This window comes from Lethenteron reissneri, chromosome 22 (genome assembly GCF_015708825.2).
Source record: "Lethenteron reissneri isolate LAM-NWPU_2019-01 chromosome 22, ASM1570882v1, whole genome shotgun sequence".
Lineage (NCBI taxonomy): Eukaryota > Metazoa > Chordata > Hyperoartia > Petromyzontiformes > Petromyzontidae > Lethenteron > Lethenteron reissneri.
Window position 1 is genome coordinate 2,155,379 of NC_083800.1, and position 22,743 is coordinate 2,178,121.

The window sequence follows — 22,743 nt, forward strand, 5'->3', positions numbered from 1 at the left end:
CCCAATGGGTTTAAAATGTGTGGCGGCCCTCACGCACCGATGATGTTTTATCGGCCAAAGTGCCTGCCCCCCCCCCCCTCTCTCTCTGAACACGAGTGACGGGCACTGCTGTAGGGGTGGACTCGTGCGCTCCCGGCCGCACAGCACGTGGAGGGAACAGCACCATGGGGGGGGGGGGCGGAGGACCCCCGAAACTCAGAATGAGAATATTTATGACTAGGAAGGAATCCGATGAGCTATGAAGCTCTTTGTTTCCCCATACAGTGAGGGAAAAAAAATATTCTGTCTCTCACTGTTCAAATAAACCTACCATTAAAATTATAGACTGATCATTTCGTTGTCAGTGGGCAAACGTACAAAATCAGCAGGGGATCAAATACGTTTTCCCTCACTGTACATGTCCAGTTGGGATTCGGGACACAAGGTTACAAACAGACGCGGGCCGCCCGTCAAATACAAATATCCCCCGTATAGCCTAAACAGACTGTTGTGGCAAGTGCTGTTAGCGAGCACCTATGAAGGCCGGCACGGCACAGGAGGGGGTGGGTGGCCAACACCACGCCCGACCGCCTTTGTATCCCTAGTGGAGATGTTTACACATCGCACCAGGTACTGATTTGAGGCTGACTTGACCTAGGGGAGGCCCGGGACCGGTTCAGATAATCGTCACCGGTGTTGGCCGTGAGCGAGAATCGTAGCGCAGCGCGATAACCGATGCACTACCGCTCCCCACCTTCTCGCACACACGTACACGCGTACACACACACGTACACGCGTACACACACACTTACACACTTACACACACACGTACACACGTACACACACACATAGAGCCCAAATGCGGCCACGGCAATTGAGCTCGATAGCGACCAGTCCATGACCTTTAGCAGGCTGGCTGAGAGCGAGTTGATCATTAACACAATGTGAAATATATATTTATTTATTATCACCCCACAATTGCCACGACATAATGTGCCCCGCTCACCTCGCCATGATGTGTGATAATAAGGCCTCTCCCCTCCCCCCATAGATGCAGTAAGAATCTAACACTGATGCCACGTGTAGACCCTGGAAAAATCTTAACTCGTAGACACTTTTTTCGGGAGGGCCCTGCTGCATGTCGCATTGTTTGGCCCAATTCAAGGTACGGGTCGCACTACAGCCTGGGTTGTGTGGATGTACTAAACAGCCTCAGTGCCTAAAGAAGCTCCGACCAAGAGGTGGAGCGAAACGTCGGACATCGTGCCGCAAAGCATGCGATAACAACCTGCAAAACACACCGGGTGACAATGAATCCAGTTCAATGTCTAAGTGCCCTCATGTGGAAGAAGGCCAGAGAACGGGGAGAAAACGAACCACAAATGCGACGGGGTCGCACTCAATAACTCCGCACACACGGATTCAAGAATCCATTGTTGTACTGCCACGTCGCAGCCGAAGCCTAGATAGTATTCTCAGGGAGTCTCGCATCCAAGTGTAATGACTCCAACGACAATACTATAAGAAGAGCCACTATTTATTAGTTACACCATAATGAACCCTACTATGGATTACACAAATATCCATTAAGGCTGCATATGGCTTGGGGTCATTTTTCAATCATGACACAAGCACTAAGAAGGCTCAAAAGACTGCTAAGCTTCTGCGATCCACCAATATCAAATTCATTACTCAAGAGTTGTGGCCACGTATGAAAAGTAGGATTTCGGGGATTTGCGACCCATTTGAATTGCACCGGAATGTCACTTGAGGCGCGCGCGCGTGCGTCTGCCAAAAGCGTCGCTTCCTATTGTTGGGCTCTTTAGGCCCAAGGGAGGGTTGGGAGAGGCAAGGGCAAGGCACAGATGTGTGCGGCTTCTGCAAAAGGGTTCACCGTACCTGCTCAGAGCGTCTGGTATTCCCAGGCCACTGGCGAGCTCGCGCACACACAAACACACACACACACCAGACGCTCTGTAATGCGCGCACACACCCAGCCGCTCGGCTTGTACTGGGATCATTTAGGGTCCTGGTGTCTATGTAGATACACACAGCGTATATCGATGGATTGTTAGCTGCAAGCGGCTTGGTGGGGCATTCATCCAGCAGTGGATTGACCATGGTTGATGATGATCCCAGGCTCACAGGCCAGGCGAATCTGCCGTGGTACTTACGGTGGTATCCGCCCACACACTCTCAAACGCTCGTTACTGGGAAAACTCGTCGGGCAAACATCCCGGTGAAGAGCAAAGTCTCTCGACTCAGCGAGGCTTCTACTAGATAGATTAAAACGCATCTACTAGCTGATTAAAACACATTCATGCGGAGGGAGCTGGTAGGAACGTTGGGTTGCTCGGTCAATGGCCAGGGTCAACGGCGGCGTGGTGTATTCCGCAAATATGCCCGACTGTGAGGGCGGGCACAAGCCGGCGTGAGTAGGTTAAACGTTGAGTTGTATAAGGGCACCACGGGGTGATTAGCCCACTCCCCACCCAGCCCTACCCTCACCACCCAGCCCCTCCCCACCCTTACCACCCAGCCCCTCCCCACCCTCACCACCCAGCCCCTCCCCACCCTCACCACCCAGCCCCCAGCCCCTCCCCACCCTCCCCACCCAGCCACTCCCCACCCAGCCCCTCCCTGCACGACGGACACAATAATCCCCTGTGGGCTGGTGTAACCAGGAGGTTCCTACCAGTATAATCCCCTGTGGGCTGGTGGAACTGGTGGGTTCCTACAAGTATGAGCTCGCAATTCCCAGCTGCGTAACTCTGTGCTCCCAACTACACGGGCGAAGAGAAGCACGCGGCGGAACTGAACGCACCTGCCCGTTGTACTGAAACAATGGTCTTGGTCGTTTCTTAAATCCCTCCTCCGCCTGTGACCACCCAGCAGTATGAGGGCAAACCACATTGCTCGTGCGGTGGGGGGTAGTGTGTGGCTAATATCCCACCTCTCCAAGGACGTCTGGCAATCGTGGAAGAGTAGACCAAAACACCTTTAACATAGATGGGGGTTTAACACGTAGGCTTTCGCGACCAATATTATTCATAATCAACGTTCTGGCGAATTGCCCGATGATGCTGGATGCAATTACCAGCGAAACGTCGTACTCAACACACCGGTGGGCTAAAGCAGTGAACTATTTGTCTTTTGTCAACGTGACACTTTTTTACTGATTGGCCGTGTCGGGTGGTGGAGGGTTACGACACATTTATAAATAACGCGATCTAAACCCAAAAACGTTGATTATGAATAGATGGGGGTGTTTGGCAAGCAATTTCAGGGCCGCGCCCTTTCCCCTTCCCGCAGTCGACGAGGCAGACTTCCAGGCTCCTGTGTTCGCCATGGGCCCCTTGCTCCTCGTGGTAGTGTTGGTGGTGGTGACAGTGTTGTTGGTGGTGGTGGTGGTGGTGGTAGTGTTGTTGGTGGTGGTGACAGTGTTGTTGGTGGTGGTGACAGTGTTGTTGGTGGTGGTGGTAGTGTTGTTGTTGGTGGTAGTGTTGTTGGTGTTGTTGGTGGTGCTGTTGGTGGTGGTGACAGTGTTGTTGGTGGTGGTGACAGTGTTGTTGGTGGTGGTGACAGTGTTGTTGGTGGTGGTGGTAGTGTTGTTGGTTGTGGTGGCAGTGTTGTTGTTGGTGGTGGTGTTGGTGGTGGTGTTGGGCCCAGGTTTCCTCGTCCTCGGCTGTTTCTCGCTAAGCCAGCCCCAACTCTTCCCGACGAGATTCAAAATAATTAAAAACCGGTCCAGGGTTCTTGCTTGCCTCCAACAGCTGTTGCTGCATCATGCTGTCGGTGTGCAAGGCCCAATACAACGATGAACTAAAACGTGTTTATTTACGTGTAGAGACATAATTGAATTGTGGAGGCTTTTTTATCCCGATGTAGTTATTGATCATTGTTGTGACTCGTGAGGCATCTTGGGATGCGATTGCATTTAAATGACAATTGTTGTTGCAATATATCACCATGCACCACAAGAGACATACATTAAAAAATATATATAAACTCTATTGGGTATGTAATTAACGGCACGCGTGGATGGCGTGCGATGTTATTCCTCGACAGTCCCGTCGCATTTATTTCAACTGCCGTGATGGTTACGAGGCGCCAGCACAGGACAATGGAGTCAGGGCGAGGATGTATTTGGTCCACTCAGGAGTGAGTTCGTTTGCAGGTTGGATTCGTCCGTGGAGTTCTGAGTGTTATGCCCCCCCACCCCCCTCTCGTTTGCGTGGTGGACTTTCGCTTTGTCCAATTCACCTCCCACGTGATGTGAATTGGACAAACGTCCCACTGCAGTAGGATACTTCCTGAAAACCCCAAAAACATTACCTTGAGACTCAGAAAAGCCTTTCTTGGATAAATATAATATCAAAGGCTACCACATCAGTTATTAGTTGACACTTTGTGTGCTTTGGTTGATTGCAAAAATAATTATCTTGGAGGGGATCAGGTTTGTATTATTATTAAAGCCAGCTAACAATCGGATTATGATTTTTAATAAGCTGACTCAGGGTCTACATGCTATTCCGGTAAGATGCACTCTGCCAATCACCCTGTCGTGACAATGAAACGACAAGGATCACTGGGTGAGCATTGCTGATCTCCGCGTTGTACTTGTACCGCGTCAATGCAATTACTCACGCGGACTGAATTACCCCAATTACACAGCGTGGTGGTGCGAGGAGGAGGAGGGGTGGGTGGAGGAAGAGAGAACAAAGGGAGTGGTGGAGCCAGCGTGCTTCTGCTACTGCCAAGGACACGAAACGCGTGGTGGTCTTCGGTGTAGCAGCAGTAACAGCAGCATCATCAATAGCAGCATCATCATAATAACCACCACAAAAAACTCATCACCGTGACGTGAATCATCACCTGATTTATCAGTCATCACCTCATTTGGAATGGTCAGCATGATCAGCCGCTACATTGAGGTTTGTCATGAGATGCACCAATTATGTATAATAAAAAACCATCAACAATTATAACTAATCATTACATTTAGCAGGGTCGCTATCATCGGCAACTCCATAATCCTGAATAGTCATTTGAACCAATTATCATTAAACCCGTCAGACGCAACAATTATCATAACTAATCATCAGCAGCCTTCATCAATCACGAATCACAGCCGCCATAATCAGCAACAATTAGCAGCAGCATTTCCACGAATTCATAACATTCCCCAATTACCAATACCAGTCATCGATACCATCAGCGTTAAATTCGATCACGTATCACCACTGCCAAGAACCATCAGCAGCACCGAGCAATCAACAGCAGCTGCATCATCACCAATTACACTGTGTAACACGATTTTTGTCCCTGGGTATTAAGTGTTATTTTTTAATTGCTCATGCCAAAAATAATTTTTAAAATGGCCACTATTCCCCACAAACTTGCTTTTGTGACCAGGACTATGTGAAGGAATGGTACAAATGCACACGTTTTCTCATTGAAAAATATGTAAATTTGAAAACATCACTGTCCTGGTCACAAAAGTAAAGTTTGTGGGGAATAAGACATTTTCTGCACTTTGAGGCATCAGCAATTAGGAAAATAACACTAACTGCCCAGGGACAATGTGTTTGTTAGTGTTATCAATTTCGCCATCTCAAGCATCGGAAGCATGATTATTGTCACCATTCTTCAGAGACATCGAGCGGATTTTGGGAGGGGTGTCACTGAGTATCTTCCATTGAGTTCTAGACTGCAACAGAATTTAATCGAGTCTCGGAAGGAGGCAGATGCTGGGAATTTCGCAGGGGAGCGAAATTGATATGTGAACCTTGTGGCGGGACCCTGGGATCCCGAATAAACGGAAGCTAAAATCGTAATGAATGCATTTTTGGCGACTCCGTCCCACCGCGCACAAACGCCGTGACCCACCTGGCACGGATCATTCTGCAGCAGCAAGGACGAATGCGCAGAAAACTTGTAACCTTTGATTAGCGCATTGTGTAGAACTCGTCGAGAGGAATAGATTTCCGTATCGTTCGCCTTCAACAAACATACAATGACGTCGCAATGCAGTTTATGCGAGAGCCGGGGGCTTATAGGACCCCGGGATCCCGCCATAAGGTTCACATTTTTATGTAAACTGTGCAATTAACGTTTTTAGTCATGGCGCCCCACGGGAAGGGGAGTAGTCGTAGATTTAAAGATAAAGGCACGAAATAGGTTGTCCTTTCCGGCAATAAAACAGGCGTTAAGATGTTAAAACACCACGCGTGTTTGCATGTTTTGTCACAAGTGTGTGTGGTTAATGCAGACGATGCCTTGCAAAAGGTTCTCTAATTGGTGTCTGAAAAATAGTAACACCTGTTTTATTGCCAGAAAGGGGGCAAAACGTATTATTTCGTTGCTAGAAAAAAGGCCCTCTAATTATAAAGGGACGGGTCGCGTAAGAAAGATAATAGGAATTCTGGTATGAAAGTCCCCAGGACAAAGAGGGCACGGCTCGAGACGAGCAGCAGGAAGAAGAAAGGAGCGTTGGGCAGGAAGGAATGCTTCAAGTAAAGATGTCGGGGAATGAGAGAACAAGCAAGCAGAAGAGAGCTTCATGGAGCAGCGCCTGTTCTCAGAGGGGAAGGGAAGGATTCAGTGGGGGTGGCCACACAGAAGCGACGTGATTTACAGGTGGCTCGAGCGGATTTAGATATAAACGAGACCGACAAAGCCGCCACACCCAGACAGCGGAGGGATACTCGCGTGCGGGACACTTGAACACACAACTCGGCTGCCGCTTTATTCCGCAGGCAGCAACAAAATCGCTCACCCGGGGCTCCTTGTGCATTCCTCCATCATCCGATAACAATTTAATAATAGTCAGCCCTTCAATCAATCCACTGATAGATTACAGCCCTCTCCGCACCATCACTCATGGGCAGTATATGACCATACTCCATGGCACTGGTCAGTAGGAGTTGATGAAAGGGGGGCCCAGGACAGGTTATAACTCATCCACTGATGCCAGCTTTCGCCGGGAATCGAACTCGGGTCGCTGTAGTTACAGCGGCACAATCCAATAACCACAACTGCGCCCCCAACAATGTGTTAATAGGCTTCTTAAATAGGCTCGCTGGGATGTAGGAAGCCAGACTCCAGGACACATTTAACTCTCAACCGGTATTTTTTGTGCAAACAAAATTGTGGGGGCACTGGGAGCCAGCGTGAATACCCCATTCCAGCCTTCTTCGTCTTTCGTATGGCTTGTGTAGATGCAGGTGTAGATGCAGTGCAACAAGTGCGACACATCCAGTGGTCGGTAGCTTTCAAAGCGGCTCGCTCACGACTTGCCTGGTCACGCAGTAAGGTCATTTGTCCACCAGGCGGCAGCATTGCTCCATTACAAACAAGAATTTTCAGGTTTTGGCAAGCCACTGCTGGATGAAAGCCTCCCCCATATCTTATCAGTCATGGGGTTTCAGGAAGGTGAGATCGGTTCAAATCAGTTTGGTTCAGCAGCCACCGGTATGCAGAGGTCAGAATCAAGTACTTGGGTGCGTGGTCCGGTTATGGCGTGAACATCACGTGATGTTACCGGAACCCGTTCGGCAAACGCGACTTCGTTCACTCACCACTGCCCAGAGTGGTGGCTGGGAATTCAACTTAAATTGCCAAGTTCGCTGAGCCACCACTCCTCTTTATACATTGTAAATGTTAAAATCGTATTTAAAAATGACAGATCCATAACATATTAACCAAAATCCATAAAGACTCCGGGATATGTTTGTTTGCACTTCCAATAAACCACAACAGCTTGATTTGAGTCTCAAGTACTATTGTGTGTGCATTGCGCTTTCGGATATTTAGCCAATTACCTTTACAGAATATTTGGTAAGATTTCTCGTTGAAACGTTAAATTTACAATTTAACATTTTAGGGACATCTGTATGTCGACCACAATGAAAAATGTCTCAAACTAAAAATCTATAAATCAAACAGATGCACAATTGGCATCCTCATTTGACCAACCAGGCACCCAAAAATGCTTTTGGTAAATATTATTGGGGCTTAAATTTTAGCCTATGGCATTTTTTATATAAAAACTTCAAAACATTCCAATAACTAAAAAAAAAGACAAGGAGCCGTGACTGAATTCCATTTTTAAACCTGCTTTAGTCAACGATTTGTACTCAAAATGTCACATCGGTTACAAAACACCCTCAAGGATGACATGATAGAGGTTAAACAAGGTAGGATTGCATTAAATCAAGTGCTCAGCAGAAGGCACGCACACATGTCAAGGAATCAAAACATATGGCTGCATCCCAACATGGTAACAGGTAAAAAAAAGTCCCACAAATTGCAAACATGCCACCGAGAATTCAATAAACCCAAAATTCCACAAACCGATTAAATGACAACCTCGTTGGTTATACGAAAATAGGTTTTACCGCTAGCCACCGAGCGGTGAACACCTGACAGAAGGGGTTGGTTTTGCTTGGTGGTCGTGTGGAGGGGCAGGGGTGGGAGGGCGATGACTGGAGTGGAGAGATTGTGGTTGCGAGGATGAGGTGTGCAGCAGCAGTGGTGACTTTTGGGTTGAAACTGCCGCTTTTCACAGTCGTTTAAACAGGAAGTGCGCCGCCATGGCCACTATAGGTGCACCCGTAGGAGTGCCAGGAAAGGGTCCAGACGAACCCGCGATGTCCACGTGGGAGTAGCGCAGCGGCTTCTCAGAGTCCAGCCCATGCTGATGGAACACACACAGATTGCAATGTAGCCTACCCGCATTAGACTGTATGGGCAAGTGCTGTTAGGCAAGCACCTATGAAGGTCAGCCTCATACATGAAGTGAGCCCAGTACCATTTCCAGGTAGACCCCACCCCCCAGTCCTGCTCGTTATACAGCCACACTAATGTACAATTAAATGCCAAATTGACCGAGGGAAGGCCCCACGGTAGGTTCAGTTAACCCCTTGCTCCCCCCCGATGTGCAGCATTGCTAGGAAATCGATCCAGGTGGCCAGCATCGCAAAGCAGTTGTGTGAACAGCTCTTAACACCACTCCGCCCCACCACATAAACCCTATTTAGTCTGTTATGTCGGGTGATGTGTCACTGGTGATCACTTACAATGGCATCTAACGGAAAACCGGTGAGGCCAGCACCCAACTCTAACTGCCTGCATCTCTATTTTATTGATGTACTGCATCAGGTACTCAATTTAGGCTACCTGAACTTTAAGGAGGCATGGGTCAGGCACCACTGCCCTTTACCATTCATCCCTTGGATGTAGCACATTGGCAAAGTGGTTAGAAAAAAAACAATTGGCAGACAGCAAAACAAACGCCCTTTCAAAAATGAGAGAATAACATGGCATTTAGGCAACACAGGAAGCAGAAAAACTACCATAACAGACCCAAGGCGACATAGAATGCTGTGCTTTAAAATTCCATCATGAGAATAGCGTCTGCATCACACCGCCCGTGTCAAAAGCTTTTCACAAAAATCCCACGCTTTTGAGATTACGAGCACGTCCGCCGAGCAGCTGGGACAAAAGGGAAAAATCGTTCCATCCATTTCCACTGGAAAGCAGTGAAAATGACGAAGCATCGGTGAAGTATTTCCTACATGGTGGTCATCGCGCCCATTCTCCTCACAAAGCTCAGAATGCTTGTATTTCTTTAAAATGAGTCCCCATGCAATCGGTTTATTTTGGTGCAGCACTCTGCAGACTGAAAGTGAGCATACGCAAGCAGTGGCCACTGGACTGCGATGAAGGAGATTAGAATTGATGTTATCACAAAGGTCTCATACCACGCAAGGGTTTGAACATGTTGAGACAATAGAATAATGCAGCACATACTTTGTACAGTTCTTCTTTCACACTCGATAATATCTGAGGTAACGTGTTGGAATGCTGTGAGTGACAGTAGAATGTCTGTCATGTTTTAAAAGGACATCTACCACAACTCACAACATGACATAGATCATGATTAAAATATCGATGACAGACCATGTAGGTTCATCCTCATATCATTTAATTCATATTTAATGTCTGACGAAGTGAAGCTGAAAATCTATTATTTTTGCAACTCTCTGCCAAGTGTATGGGAAGTCAGTCGAGCGATGTCGCCACACAAGCACCGTGGCTTTTAGCGCAGCTGTGTGCAGCATGGGTTGTGAAAATACATATGAGAAGCCAGGTGTCTGGCTCTGGGATCGGTTCAGCTGCGCCAGGCTGCCAAGGAAACACAGCTTGTGCCAAACCAGCCATGGAACGGAGGAGATGCCGCGAGTTATACTCACGGCGTCCATCCCGGACGTGAGCACGAGGAAGGCGGCGGGCGACTGGTGTCCACGTGGGGTGGCGCTCGACGGGAGGTTGTTGCACTGCAAGACGTCCTCGTACTCGGACTTCCCAGCGTGGAAGACGTAGTCTTCGCGCCGGATGGTGGACAATTCGAACGGATCGCCTACGCGCTCGCCCACTGGTCACACACGTCGGGGGTCACGGAAGGTCGCCGTTATTTTACTTGCCGGACAATTTAGCTTTTATTTCGGACAGTGTCATCATAATTTTCTCCTTGTGTTTGTAGTGTCTATTATTAGTGTACATGTGGCAATATCACCGTTTCAAGGGTTAAACCAGGTGTTCTCATCATTAATGGTTTCAAGTAGAGGGGGACTTGAGGCCTACCTTTGAACCACTCCTGACTATTCCCAGCCTCCCGTGCCGGTCCATTGTCCATGATCAGCTGTCATAAACAGGTCAAGGTTTAGGGGTCAGCATCACAGCCCTACATTAAGAAAAATATTAGACATGCATTAAAAAAAACACCTACGAGCAGGACACATGATTGGAATAAATAAAAGTGCAAAGGAAAGAGGACACATCAGATCTCGGAAACCAAGCAGGGTCGAGCGTGGATAGTGCCAGGATGTGCGAATGTGGTACATGGGAATTGATATAAGCTGTGGTGCTACATTTTGTACACCTGCTTTCACCAACGGCACTGACCGGCGGGGTAAAGTATGGCCAATTAACTCATCAACCGACATGGCGTAGAGAGGCATTAATCCAGCAGTGTATCGACAAAGGGCTGTGTGTATAAACACACACACGTGCATATTAACGCAATCTGTCACACAGAATGCGGGGATTTTTGAAATTAATTCGTATAAACCCACACAAGCAGGCTTGGTAGCGAGGGGGGGGGGGTAGAGGTAGCAGGCAGCTGAGCGAGTGGTGCTGTTGGTGGGGGCAGGCGACCGGCACTCACGGTGTATTCGGGCCCCACGGCACGGATGGCGTGCCCCGTCAGGGTGGCGATGGTGTACAGCTCAGGGTTCACCGCGCTGACCGCCTGGAGAAAGCAGAATGTTTATACTGGAGGAATCCGACGAGCTGCGAAGCTCTTTTTCACAGATGTCCAGTAAAAGTGCACGCAAACGGTGGCCATCGCGCACAGCTTCAGAGACACGTGTAATATGCCAATTAACATCAAATGTACAAATAATGTGCTGATATACAATTCCCCAGCAATTCAAGCCCAGGTTAAAGGATGTATTTTTTTCCCCTGCCTATGACCGACTGCCACTATAAAATAAACATGTTCATGGTTTCTGTACAGCATCTTCAGATGACAAATAGATATCCAATTTTCGTCCTGTTTAATGTTATACTTGGACTATGAAGGCAGGTTAAAAAAACACTTCAAATTATGAAGGTATAAACAAAATAAAAAAATTCCTGAATTGAATGGCAAACCCCAATTTGTGATAATTCACTCAATTGCTGGCAGGTAAACTCTTGACATATCACTCAGAGAATTACTGCCGAAATCCCTTCATGTGGCCTCTGATACATGCAGTGGGAGCCAGGCAGAGCTGCTTTCCCACCCACCTCTACGACAGAATAATGGTTTTCATATGAATGCCAAACTAAAATGTTCAATTCCCAGAGATGGGATTTATCCAAATGAAGTGCACAAACAAATGTATTTTTATGATTGGTTAAATGGGCTGAGACTATAACCTCGACACTTGAAAATAAAGTCCAACACAAAAGCCAGTTGACCCGAATCTCTTGGCTACCCTCACCAAAAAAAAAAAAGTTTCTAAAACGACTCATTATAGCAGATCAAAAATACCAAACAGAAACAACCTTTGCATTATAGTGACATTTTAAAGCTGCAATGACTGTATGCTTGGGTCAAGACGTGGAGTCAAATCCACACCTTCTCCTTGAGCAGGCACAGAAGGTCGGCCATCACCATGCGCCCCTCCGCGTCCGTGTTGCCCACGCGCACGCGCTTCCCCGCACGCGACGTCACGATCTCGTCCGCCACGTAGCAGTCTGCACACAACCAAACAGTCGCCTCGACGATAAACGCCGTGGTGCACACCTTGTAATGTAATCCGAATCCTTGGGGGCCGAACGTTGGCAACCGGTACATATGTGAAATTCCCAAACCCGCCCAGGTTGTATGCCATGTACGTTGAACTTCTTTTGCGCCATATGTAGCCGACCGTGCTAATTGGAGGTGCAGGGAGGGGGGACAAACTAAACATAAAGCGAGGTGGCCTCCAGATGGCATCAGAATAAGTGGATAGATGACCACGTCTGACCATGTCTGTGAAGACTTTTGAGAGTTATCCTATCATGAGAGTAGGTTCTCTCCAGGTACTTCAGTTTCCCCCCACCCCACACCCAAAACACTTACTAAATATCAAATTGGCCAAATATATAAATTGTATTCTATTCTTGCCAAAGGCGATATATCAATGCAGGACTCATGGAAAATAATCTTGAGACTCAAGAAAATAAATGAAATAGCACATCCAGAAATTATCAGTGCTAAACATGTGGTCATCGTCATGAGTCCTGAGCCAATGACGACAAATTCCATGTTACTATGGCAGAAACGAATCTCACCAGGAAAGAAGATCGGTTGCCCTTACACTCAATTAATTCAACTTTATAATGTACAGCTAAATGTATCAACCTGAAAAGATCGACAGCCTTGATCTATAAAATCAGATGCCCACCATCGGTCATGGTTAGCATCTGATTTTGCAAGGCCACAACAGTAGGCCCATTCATCTACCACCTGATCCAGAGCTCAACGACTACAAATAAAACCTTGTGAAGAGCTTTGAAGAGATTTTTTAAAGGAAAGCCATCGGCACACGCACTCAAGACGCATGCTTCAGGATGTCAGATTTGAGTGTAAATGCTGCCGCTTTAATTAACCTCTAGACGACTCGCATGCATTAAACGACACGCGTAATATAGCACGATCTTGTTTGATGAAATTACTCCCAATTTAACAATTGAGAAGGAGCATTGGCAGCGGGGCAGCATACGCACCTGAACCAACGCTGTTCCTCACCATTGCCAGGACACCCACCACACGAATGTTCTTGGGTTTCAGCTTGGCCAGAATCTGCACGGGAGAAAGGCAAGGGGGAGGGCAGGGCATTGCTTCAGCAATCGACAGTGGGCAAACGGACGACAGACTTCCGTTCATTTTGTCTTTGTTAATGATGGCGACAAGAGTGTGACTAGGGAAAAGTCTGCATACATGTTGAACTTCTTTCGTACCATACCATAGCCAACCATGTGAAATCAGAGGCGTGGCAGAAGGACAACAAAAAAGTATATCTGGGTCACATGCTGAACCGATTAAATATTATCGTTTGTCAATCCACTGCTGGATGAAGGGTCCTAATATGTAAATAACACCGATATAATTGAGAGAAAAGTTGGGGGGCCACCGTACCTTTGTGGTATTGTGGCCCTTACCAAAGACCCCTGGGGTCCCTGCCAATCCCCCCCAGCCCCCCCTCCCAAAATTGCCCCCAAGGTTAAGGTTACAAACACACATAGATCACACATGTCCACGCCACTAGTCAACGCAATGTTAATAAGGCATTTGGTTCCTGTTGCGTATTAAATGTGTCTTGTTGCCGCAACATGGTGCTGACGTTCCCCGCGCACGTTAAAAATGTCTTGTATGCGGTATTCATGGGATGCGACTATCTGCGCTCTCCACCCCCCCCCCACCTATCGAAAGGCTTTCTTCACCCATCCCCTTGGGGAGTGCGACACACAGGGCGAGAACCGCCAAGTTAAGGGTGCACGTGGGGAGGTGCGGGTCACCTCAAAGAATCCAGCAACGGCGGCCGCACCACACTTGTCGCGGTGCATGCCGGCCATGTGGCCGCCGGCCTTGATGTCAGCCCCACCGGTGTCGTAGGTGATGCCCTGCGCAAGTGGGGAAAAAAGAGACCATCGCACAAATGCCACCTTGCTGTGATTCGCAAGTGCCTCCTCAGTCCCCGCCCACCCGCCCGCGACTGACGGGCGTTCAATTGCACGTGTAGAGTTGAAATCACGTTTTGCGGACTGTTTGTTCACACGAGGGCTTAAGCAGACCTTGCCAACCAGGAAGACGGTCTTGTCCACGTTTCCCTCGCCCGTGTACTCCAGCTCGATCACACGCCCGCGGTGGCGCTCAACAGCTGGCGGATACCAAGACGACACGCAGCGGACACAGGCACAGAAACAAAAAAATGCATTGAGCCTTCGCTCAAGTAACGAAGGTTACTCATTCTCCTCTGCGTCGCCAATAATCTGGAACTCCCATCATCCCCCTACCATGGGTGCTATCAACTCCCTATCCAAAACCTCAGCCAATGACTGACTGCAGCTCCCTAGAAATAAATAGGCCCACTGTCTGTAAAGAATCTTGGAGATGTTGTCGCATTTAGAAGATAATACAAATCCAACCTGGACAACGATCTTAGATGTTATCCTGTTTGGGACAAGCATCCCACTAAGGTCGAGATGCTTACACCCCACACCAGACTTAGCCGACCTAGAGCAGCACTAGGAGAGATGTAGATATATCACACCCCTTCCCATGGAAGTCAGTGGGTTCGTAGCAATGTGCCAACTCCTGCACCATTACTACACCGAATATTAACAACACCCACACATTCCTGACCTCAAATTCACTCTAAATCACATCATTGGCAGCTGGTTTCTCATTAAACATTATTTGTTCAACTTTACTTATCCTGCGGCAAAATTTTACTTTCGCAATGTGATGATTGCATTCCGAGCGCCATTAGTTATTCTACACTATGATTTCATTTAATCTACAATTCTGCCGCGAGCATCCAGGGCTGCATTATTTAGTAAACGGTGATTAAATATATCAATCATTGCTTGTTTAAGCAATTTTCCATAATTTCTGTAAAGGGCAGTAAAAGGTTCTGGGTTCGATTCCAGACTCTGGTTTCCTCACAGATTTAAAAAATAAATAAGTGTAACTGGTATTGGCCAAACATCCCAAATGCTGAAAAATCACCTGCAAATTATTACTTTGGGATTACGCAGCAGCAACATCAACCCACACTGCAAGCTGCCTTGAGACTAATCTTTTCTGGGTAAACAAGTGTAATAATAATTCACAACAAACACCCAACTCAAAGTGAATTCACATATTCTCAAGTATGGTTTGGAGACTGTCGATATATTTTAGTTTTTTGTTACTAACCATTTGCACAACGGTTGACTGCAGCCAAGCATGGAAATTCTTTCTTGAAGACATCAGGGTCAGAGATGACTTTCATCTGAAATTCAAAAATCAAGAAAACATTTAAATGACAAAACGATGTAGAAACATCACATTTGAAGTAAAAAAATAGATACATTTCCGAAAGATGAAAAACAGGAACCGTTGACTTCCTGCAAGGCAGAAACTATTTTCTCACTTCCATTAAGTTTTGTTGTTTTCAAACACGATAGTGCATCGCTGGCATGATCTTTAAAAACATGTCAGTCAATGGCGGCGTCGCGCAAGTAGTCACACGCAACGCGCAGGGCTGCGGGGCATGGGGGCTCACCAAGACGGCCGTGCCCTTGAAGATGGCTTCCAAGTACTCGGCCACCTTTGGCGCTGCCATGCGCTCGGGGTCAGAGCCACCGATATCACGGTACACCACCCTGTACGACACACAAACACCAGTACCAAATGGCAGCACGGCAAACCGCAGCAGCAGGACGACCAGACACGTGTTGGCAAGCAACACTACCTCCAAGGCATTTTCACTCACCCAGGAATTCAAGCACAGGTGCTATGGAGCACCATTTCCCCAAACATCAATTATATATTACATACATTTTGGGCAAATGTCTGTTTCGGGTAATTTCCTATACTCTTATATAAGCGCACAACTTTATCTATCTGTGATGAACGCTGCACTTTCCGTTGTTTTCATACAGGGGGCGCTGTAAACCTGCGCACTCCCTGCATGAACGACGGCGGCACAGGGACAGACGTTCGATTATGTTGGAATCGATCTGCCGACGGCGGTCTTCTCGTATAGCCAGCTCTATGTCGCCTGATCTCGATCCCACAATCCCAAAACAGGTGAAAGTCCGCATCGAACTGAACCCCCAGCAAGGCTATCGACTTAACGAGAGAAAATTCACACAGAATGTCCTTTTCAATTAAAGTCTTCCAGAACAAATAAAATTATCCAATTTAAAACATAATACAATTCAAAGAGGCTTCATTTTAAAACTTCAAAACAAAGCATCGGGTGCTTGCGTGAATGCGTCATTCGTGCAATTTTTTTTGTGACTTTCCTGGCCGAAGGCAGTAAATGGTTGAGGGGCGCCGCATCAATGGCTGCGCCCCCGAACAACCCCTAGTTATTTATACTTTATTTATACGGCAAGTGTTATTGATGGATGTGTTACATTTTTTGACATTGGTAATGGATTGCAAGGCTTGGGCCACAATGGCCATGCTTAACATGCACACCTGCCACTCTCCAGCGCCGTGACCACCTTGACAAGATGTTGTCCCTCCGCGTCGCTTGGCACCCACAGACCCAGCAGCTCTGCCTTGCTCTTCTTCTCGGGCAAGGCTTCTCGGACCTCGATAGGCTGTCACGATCCACAGCCACGCACACATAGGGGGTCCCGTGTTTAGGCGTGCAGACCACAAGTGGTTGTTAGCAAGCATATTGTGGCACAAAAAATAAGGTGGTGTGGATCAGACCACACCAGGCCAATTTTACATTGCGAGTAAAAAAAACCAGGGATAAATTTGACGCAGCAAAGTAACAAGAGAAAGGCTAAATTTGAAGCTTTCGTGACTGCAAGGATTCATACTCTTAGTTTTTTCGGTAAAGTCATGTAAGTAAAAAATGAAATTAACAGTGACGGTCCCACCTGATGACGGAGACTTGTGTTGCCTCCGAAACGTCGTGATTTTTATTATTTTATTTTTGTTAATTTTTATTTCATTTTTTACCTACGTGACTTTACCGAAAAAACTAAGAGTAAGAGAAAGGCTACGTGCCAGTCGGGTCAAATGGCCCTCTTCCCCGACGATATTAAATGACGGGCGGGAAGGGCAGCGTGTGTCTATTAGGTCGTTGCGATGAAGCAGGAGGGTGGGCAGGGTATTGAGCGTTGCAACGCACCACATAGAGTGCATGCAGTGCCCCGAGGGCACCCACGAGCAGGGCATCATTAAATCTAGAGTCGGGCACCAGCACCAGCAGGGGCTTCTTGCTGCCGGCTTTGAGGGCCCTGTTGAGAGACGATAGGGGTGAGAAGCAAAAGCAAAAAAAAGCAGTTGGTGAAACCACAGCACAATGCAATGTATAATTAAAAGAATTATAATTATAGACAGCAGTTTGATCCGCATGTTGAATGCTGGGATAAAAATTACACCACAAAACACTAAACGCACATTACAGAAGCATTTTAAACAATCATACAATGTGCGTCACCAAAGCTATGTAGGACATGTGGAGGTATATTAACTTGTGAAAATCTGTATACTAAAACGTGTACGTAGTTTTATGTCGAAACAATTTTTCTCATAATTTCACACCACGCATTACCTCACAATGCCGGAATAGGCAGCATCGGAAAAACGACGGACGTCGTCATAGTCCCGATTGAGGGGTCCCGTGGGTGAGAAGATCTGGCAGAAAAGGAGAATGCACACAGTGTAAATGTCTCATGGTCAGTGGGAGCACTCGGTTCAACCGCAACAAAAATGTGACCGTGGGAGCAAGTGAGCCCAGTGACATCATTACCAGCCTCTTTTCCGTGGAGCACTGGCAGGGCACCACAGACACCTCCTTGTAGAAAGCTGCATCCGCCTGTGGCAATGCAAGATGAATCATGTATGACAAATGTCACATTATCAGGATATCACTATCAACCATGCATTATTGCACAGATTATTAGATTGGCCAAAACTGTCAATTTTATGTTTCCCTTGAAGGCATTTCTATGGACAAACCTGGGGAGTTTTTTTCCACTATAAATGAGCATAGTCGCAGAGCTCATTTGTAAGTACGGGGAGAAGTTAGAAAGCAAACAAAACACCGAGTCTGGAACCACAAAAGGTACGTTGAGGAAAAGAAGCGTTCCAGCAGGAGGCGTGGATGCTCAACAGAAGTGTTACACCAGGGGTTCCCAAAGTTTTCAACTTGGGACACTGCCCCCCCCCCCACCCACAATTTGCACATCCAAAAAAACGCATGCATCGCAATATCGTGCCGTTGACGTTCTGGCCTTGACCAGGTAGGAGTTGTGAGGATGGATTGTCGGAGAAGACTTAAATAAAGATCGATAAACTTAAACGTTATTTTAATGATGTAACTCAACATATGCCTTCACTTTTAATCTTTTGGACAAAGTTGCAACTCCCTCTCCAATGACCACAGGACACGACTCAGACTGAAAAATTCTTAACTACATTAAACGTTCCATACTCGAAGAGGAAAATGTGCACACCACGTGGCGGCTGATAAAGAAGCAAAAATATTAATAAATTGCCAACGCTATAACCAAGCTCCATTATGTCCGAGTCGGTTTATATGGTTTGTGTACATAGGTCTGCGATAGGATTAACTTTTACACAGCTTTTTATTTAAATTCGTTTTTCCTGTTTGCAGTAAGCTCTGGCACGTTGTGGAAATAAAATTTGCTGTTGCTCGTTACTTTGCACATTTCCACCCTGCAATGTCCTGTAACTGCCGGCAATGCCGATGGGGTTGGGCTGTGGTCATCCTTGTAAAAATGAACTGCTTAGCTCAATGGGCCTTGCCAACTGAAATAAAGTAGTCAGAGTCTAAATTAGGGTGCCACCCACTACACTTTAAAGTATTAGCTCATACGGCATTCATCAAAATGCCATTCCATTTTATAACCATTGTACGCATTTTCCTGTTTACCAAGGTCTCTCTTGACAAATAGACTTTTGGTCTCGATGGACTCTCAACTTGTTTTAAATAAAGAATTTTATCATTATGTGTAAACTAACAACTGGTGCCGAAGTATTTTATCAGCTATGACAGTTTCCTTAAACTAGGCCTTACACAACTCGTGACTGCTGCAGACCAGAGGAGTCTAAGAAGCCAGTAAACTGATTGTTTTGTTGTGCGTTTGGCATTTGTACAGCGGGCAGAAGAAGTTTGTTTTAAAATTCTTCAAACACAAATGAGCTTCCAGAAAAAAACAGCGTTTTGCTAGAAAAAGTCATCTTGACAAACCAGCTGAAGGGGTCCCACAGAATTTACAGCTTCAGTCACCCGATTACACCTTTGGCAATAAAAAAAAGAGGGTCCACAAAGTAAAGGAAACCTAAATAGTCAACTCGTGATTTAGGACAATTTAACAAGCGTGTCCTCGGACTTTGTGCCAGAACTCTGAAAGTGCTTACGTTCATTTGTGCAAGATGTGAAAAAATTCTGGCCAACTTGATAATTTTTTGTGATTGTACAAGGAGGCAGAGTTCACAAAAAAATTCAGACTACAAAATATTTATCCTGCCTTCTTGCCAAAAGTCTAAACTCAAAAGGACCTTTGGACAGACGTGTTTTTTTCTGCGTAGACACCACAATTCTTACGAAGGAAATCTATTCGCTTTGCGTTTCACTTCACCATTGTTTATGCGATGTTCTGTCATTATACCAAACACACAGATCTCGTGGAAAAATTGGTAATTTTCCTTAAATCATGTCAATTAATTCGTAGCTTTGGGCATCGTGCGTCTCAGGTGCACACTCGCACACGACTCCACACCTTGACATAGGCGGCCAGCTTTTCCTGTATGCACTGCAGATCACCGGACAGATTTGTGACATTATCCGTCACCACCACCACCCCGTCAAATCTGCACATAGATAGGAATGTGAGATGAACAGACATGAGGCCATCTCATTACACACAAGACACTTCAGCTATTAATGCAGCCACCTAAAATGCACACCCACAGCCAATGATCCTCGTATAGCCATACGGACTTTTAGGGGAAGTTCCGTCAGCGAGCATCCATTAAGGCAAAGTCTTCAATGTTGGTGGTTGTACAGCCTTTATCTTGCTGGTGCTGATGTTAGCACACCACAGAGGTAATTTAGCCAAAATCCATGAGATGATCAGATATACGCCCGTACCACACCTATAATATCCACGGCTGGGACTCAAACTCGGGTGACATTTCAGTTTTTAAAAATGGACGCCAGCAATTGCAACAAGTGTCACCAAGGTAATTATTTTTACGAGTCGACCATAAAAAATAATCCTTTCTCGACGAGGCATGCATAAATATTCGTACTCTTACCGGTCATCTTTGATGGTAGTCACATGGACGATGTTAAGTGCCCTGCCAGAGAGAAAAAAACTTCAAAACCACAGCAGTAAGGCCCCCTCCACTACCACCTTGCAGGCATTTGGAAAACCTTTGCGACAAGCTTGAGCTGTATAAATTATACTGCTCGCCAGACCACATGCAAAGCTGTATCTCACTGCAAGGGAACTTTTTGCGAGTTGCAAAGTCAACATTGGACACGTTTGTGAACTTAAGTTTAACTCTGTATTTAAATGTTGTTGCATCAGAACCCGTTTGCTGTTGCTGCTTATGATGATGTTAGATAATTATATCCCGAGTGGAAATAAGAGGCGTTGTGTTGGGTTTTTTCCCTCCTTTTCATATAATCGTATCAATTGCACATTGGCATTAACTCATCTAACCTATTTCCTTCAGGCGACACATTTTAAACCAAAATAATACTCTAATTCACACACCTCCCTCCACCCACCTCCCACACAAAGGCAGAAACAAGTCCAATACTGTGTTAACTAGAGCCATAGAGAAGTGGGAACCACGTTCTCTTCGAAAAAGTCTGCCGCTTCCTCTGGAAAGTCATATCAGCATAGGGCCTTTCCCCTAGCCTATACAGTACAGCATTGCTGTGTCCAATGACAAAATGCATCAGTATAAAATGTGGGCGCTAAGTCCCTATACCCCTTTACCATTCGGATTCCAGTGAAGCTCGTAAGATAGGGGTAACTGGACTTTGCGCCCACCCTTCACTTATGATTAAGGATCATGTTAAATCTGCATTCATGTGCGAGCTTAGCTGCAATAGACATGTTAACCTTATGGAGAGAGCCCGGAGGTCCCATAAGCCCCCGGCTCTCGTGTAATCTGCGATGAGGCGTCATTTAATGTCTGTTGAAGGCGAACGACACGGCGATCGATTCATCTCTACGAGCTCTACACGATGCATTGATCAAAGTTTACAAGTTTTGTTTCTTCTGGACATTCGACATGACGACAGTGATCAGTGCCAGGTGGGTCCGGTGAGACTGAGTCGTCAAAAATAGATTTATTAATTACGCCAAGTTTGGTTTTCTCTTTCATTGATTACGATTTTGACTTTTGTTTTATTCGGGATGAGCTTCATTCATTATGCAACCTAGTGTCCTGTTCGTCAGAGCAATCTTAGCTTGAGCCAGTTTTCATAAATCAACTTGTTACGTCACTATTCCTTCCGCTTCTTATTAACATTTAAATTTCGCGCGGTCTACGCAAGTCCTGGTCGTGGCTTGTAATGTGGTGAGAAGCAAGTTGGAAAATAAATAATTGGATACATTAATTTAGACACACACAAGTGACGTTCACTGCAAATTACACCGAGTATGTTATATATATATATATAGCATTACATTAAGTGTAACAAACTAATGTGGAGGATAAAGATACACATGAAGGCGATGCAGTCTATTCTATTACAGTATTCTCCACATTTCACACGATGTATAAAGTGTATGGAAAGTTGGAGTCAGTCTCTCGTATAACCCCGTAGCTGTGTGACCATATGTATGCAACTCAATTGAGTGCGTGACCAGCCCGAAACGAATCAACTTTCCGCGGATAATAATCGAATATATGAAGGCCAATTAAACTCGTAAGATTCGTAACACCTATAAATAAATTAAACAGCGCTTACCGACAACCACGACGCATACGCACGAACAGGTTAATTTGTTTAAAAAATATACATAGCCAAGACGAATGAAACGCGTACTATTTGCAGCCGAACCAGTTTAATGTTTGCCTAAGTGCAACCACTCACCACAAAGCCTCCATTGCACCAGCACGCACGCAAGTGAGTGTGCAAGTCGAGTTCACTGCACGGCTCCTCCTTTTATAGTTCAGATGGGCCACGCCCATCTAATTCCATACATCAGATAAGCGCAACCCCCCCCCCCTGTTTAACAATCCCTACAACTGATAAGGCGTCCCGCTATTTTCTAGAACGCCCACTGCACATGCGCCGTGGCGAGTTGCGAATCCCTACTGCGCATACGCGACGAGCCTTTTGCACTTCGTACAGCGGATACGCAATAGGCCCGGGGGGTGGGGGGCGGGGGGCGAGTGGAGGGGCGTGACTTAACCCCGCTCAGCCAATAAGAAAGCGCTCGAGACCC

General features: G+C 46.4%; 1 protein-coding gene across 1 annotated transcript; it reads right to left on the reverse strand.

Annotated features, from left to right (window-relative positions):
• Window positions 1-8,080: 8,080 nt before the first annotated feature.
• On the reverse strand, window positions 8,081-22,461 carry LOC133345501 (putative aminopeptidase W07G4.4). Its single transcript, XM_061556282.1, has 17 exons — window positions 22,389-22,461; window positions 20,591-20,632; window positions 20,053-20,143; window positions 18,057-18,122; window positions 17,859-17,941; window positions 17,433-17,541; window positions 16,766-16,890; window positions 15,843-15,942; window positions 15,494-15,569; window positions 14,368-14,453; window positions 14,092-14,196; window positions 13,300-13,375; window positions 12,167-12,285; window positions 11,210-11,293; window positions 10,627-10,684; window positions 10,236-10,417; window positions 8,081-8,677 (listed from the first exon to the last, which is right to left on the reverse strand). Exons 1-17 carry the CDS (start codon window positions 22,400-22,402, stop codon window positions 8,543-8,545), a joined length of 1,551 nt encoding a protein of 516 aa, XP_061412266.1. The 5' UTR covers window positions 22,403-22,461; the 3' UTR covers window positions 8,081-8,542.
• Between the last annotated feature and the right edge of the window lie 282 nt (window positions 22,462-22,743).

What these genes read in the sequence shown, in the direction of transcription:
- LOC133345501 (XM_061556282.1), bottom strand. An exon ending in ACTACCATCAAAGATGACCG is followed by an intron (nt 20,144 to 20,590) that starts GTAAGAGTACGA and finishes ATCTATGTGCAG; the next exon opens with ATTTGACGGGGTGGTGGTGG. An exon ending in CCGTCTTCCTGGTTGGCAAG is followed by an intron (nt 14,197 to 14,367) that starts GTCTGCTTAAGC and finishes CCACTTGCGCAG; the next exon opens with GGCATCACCTACGACACCGG.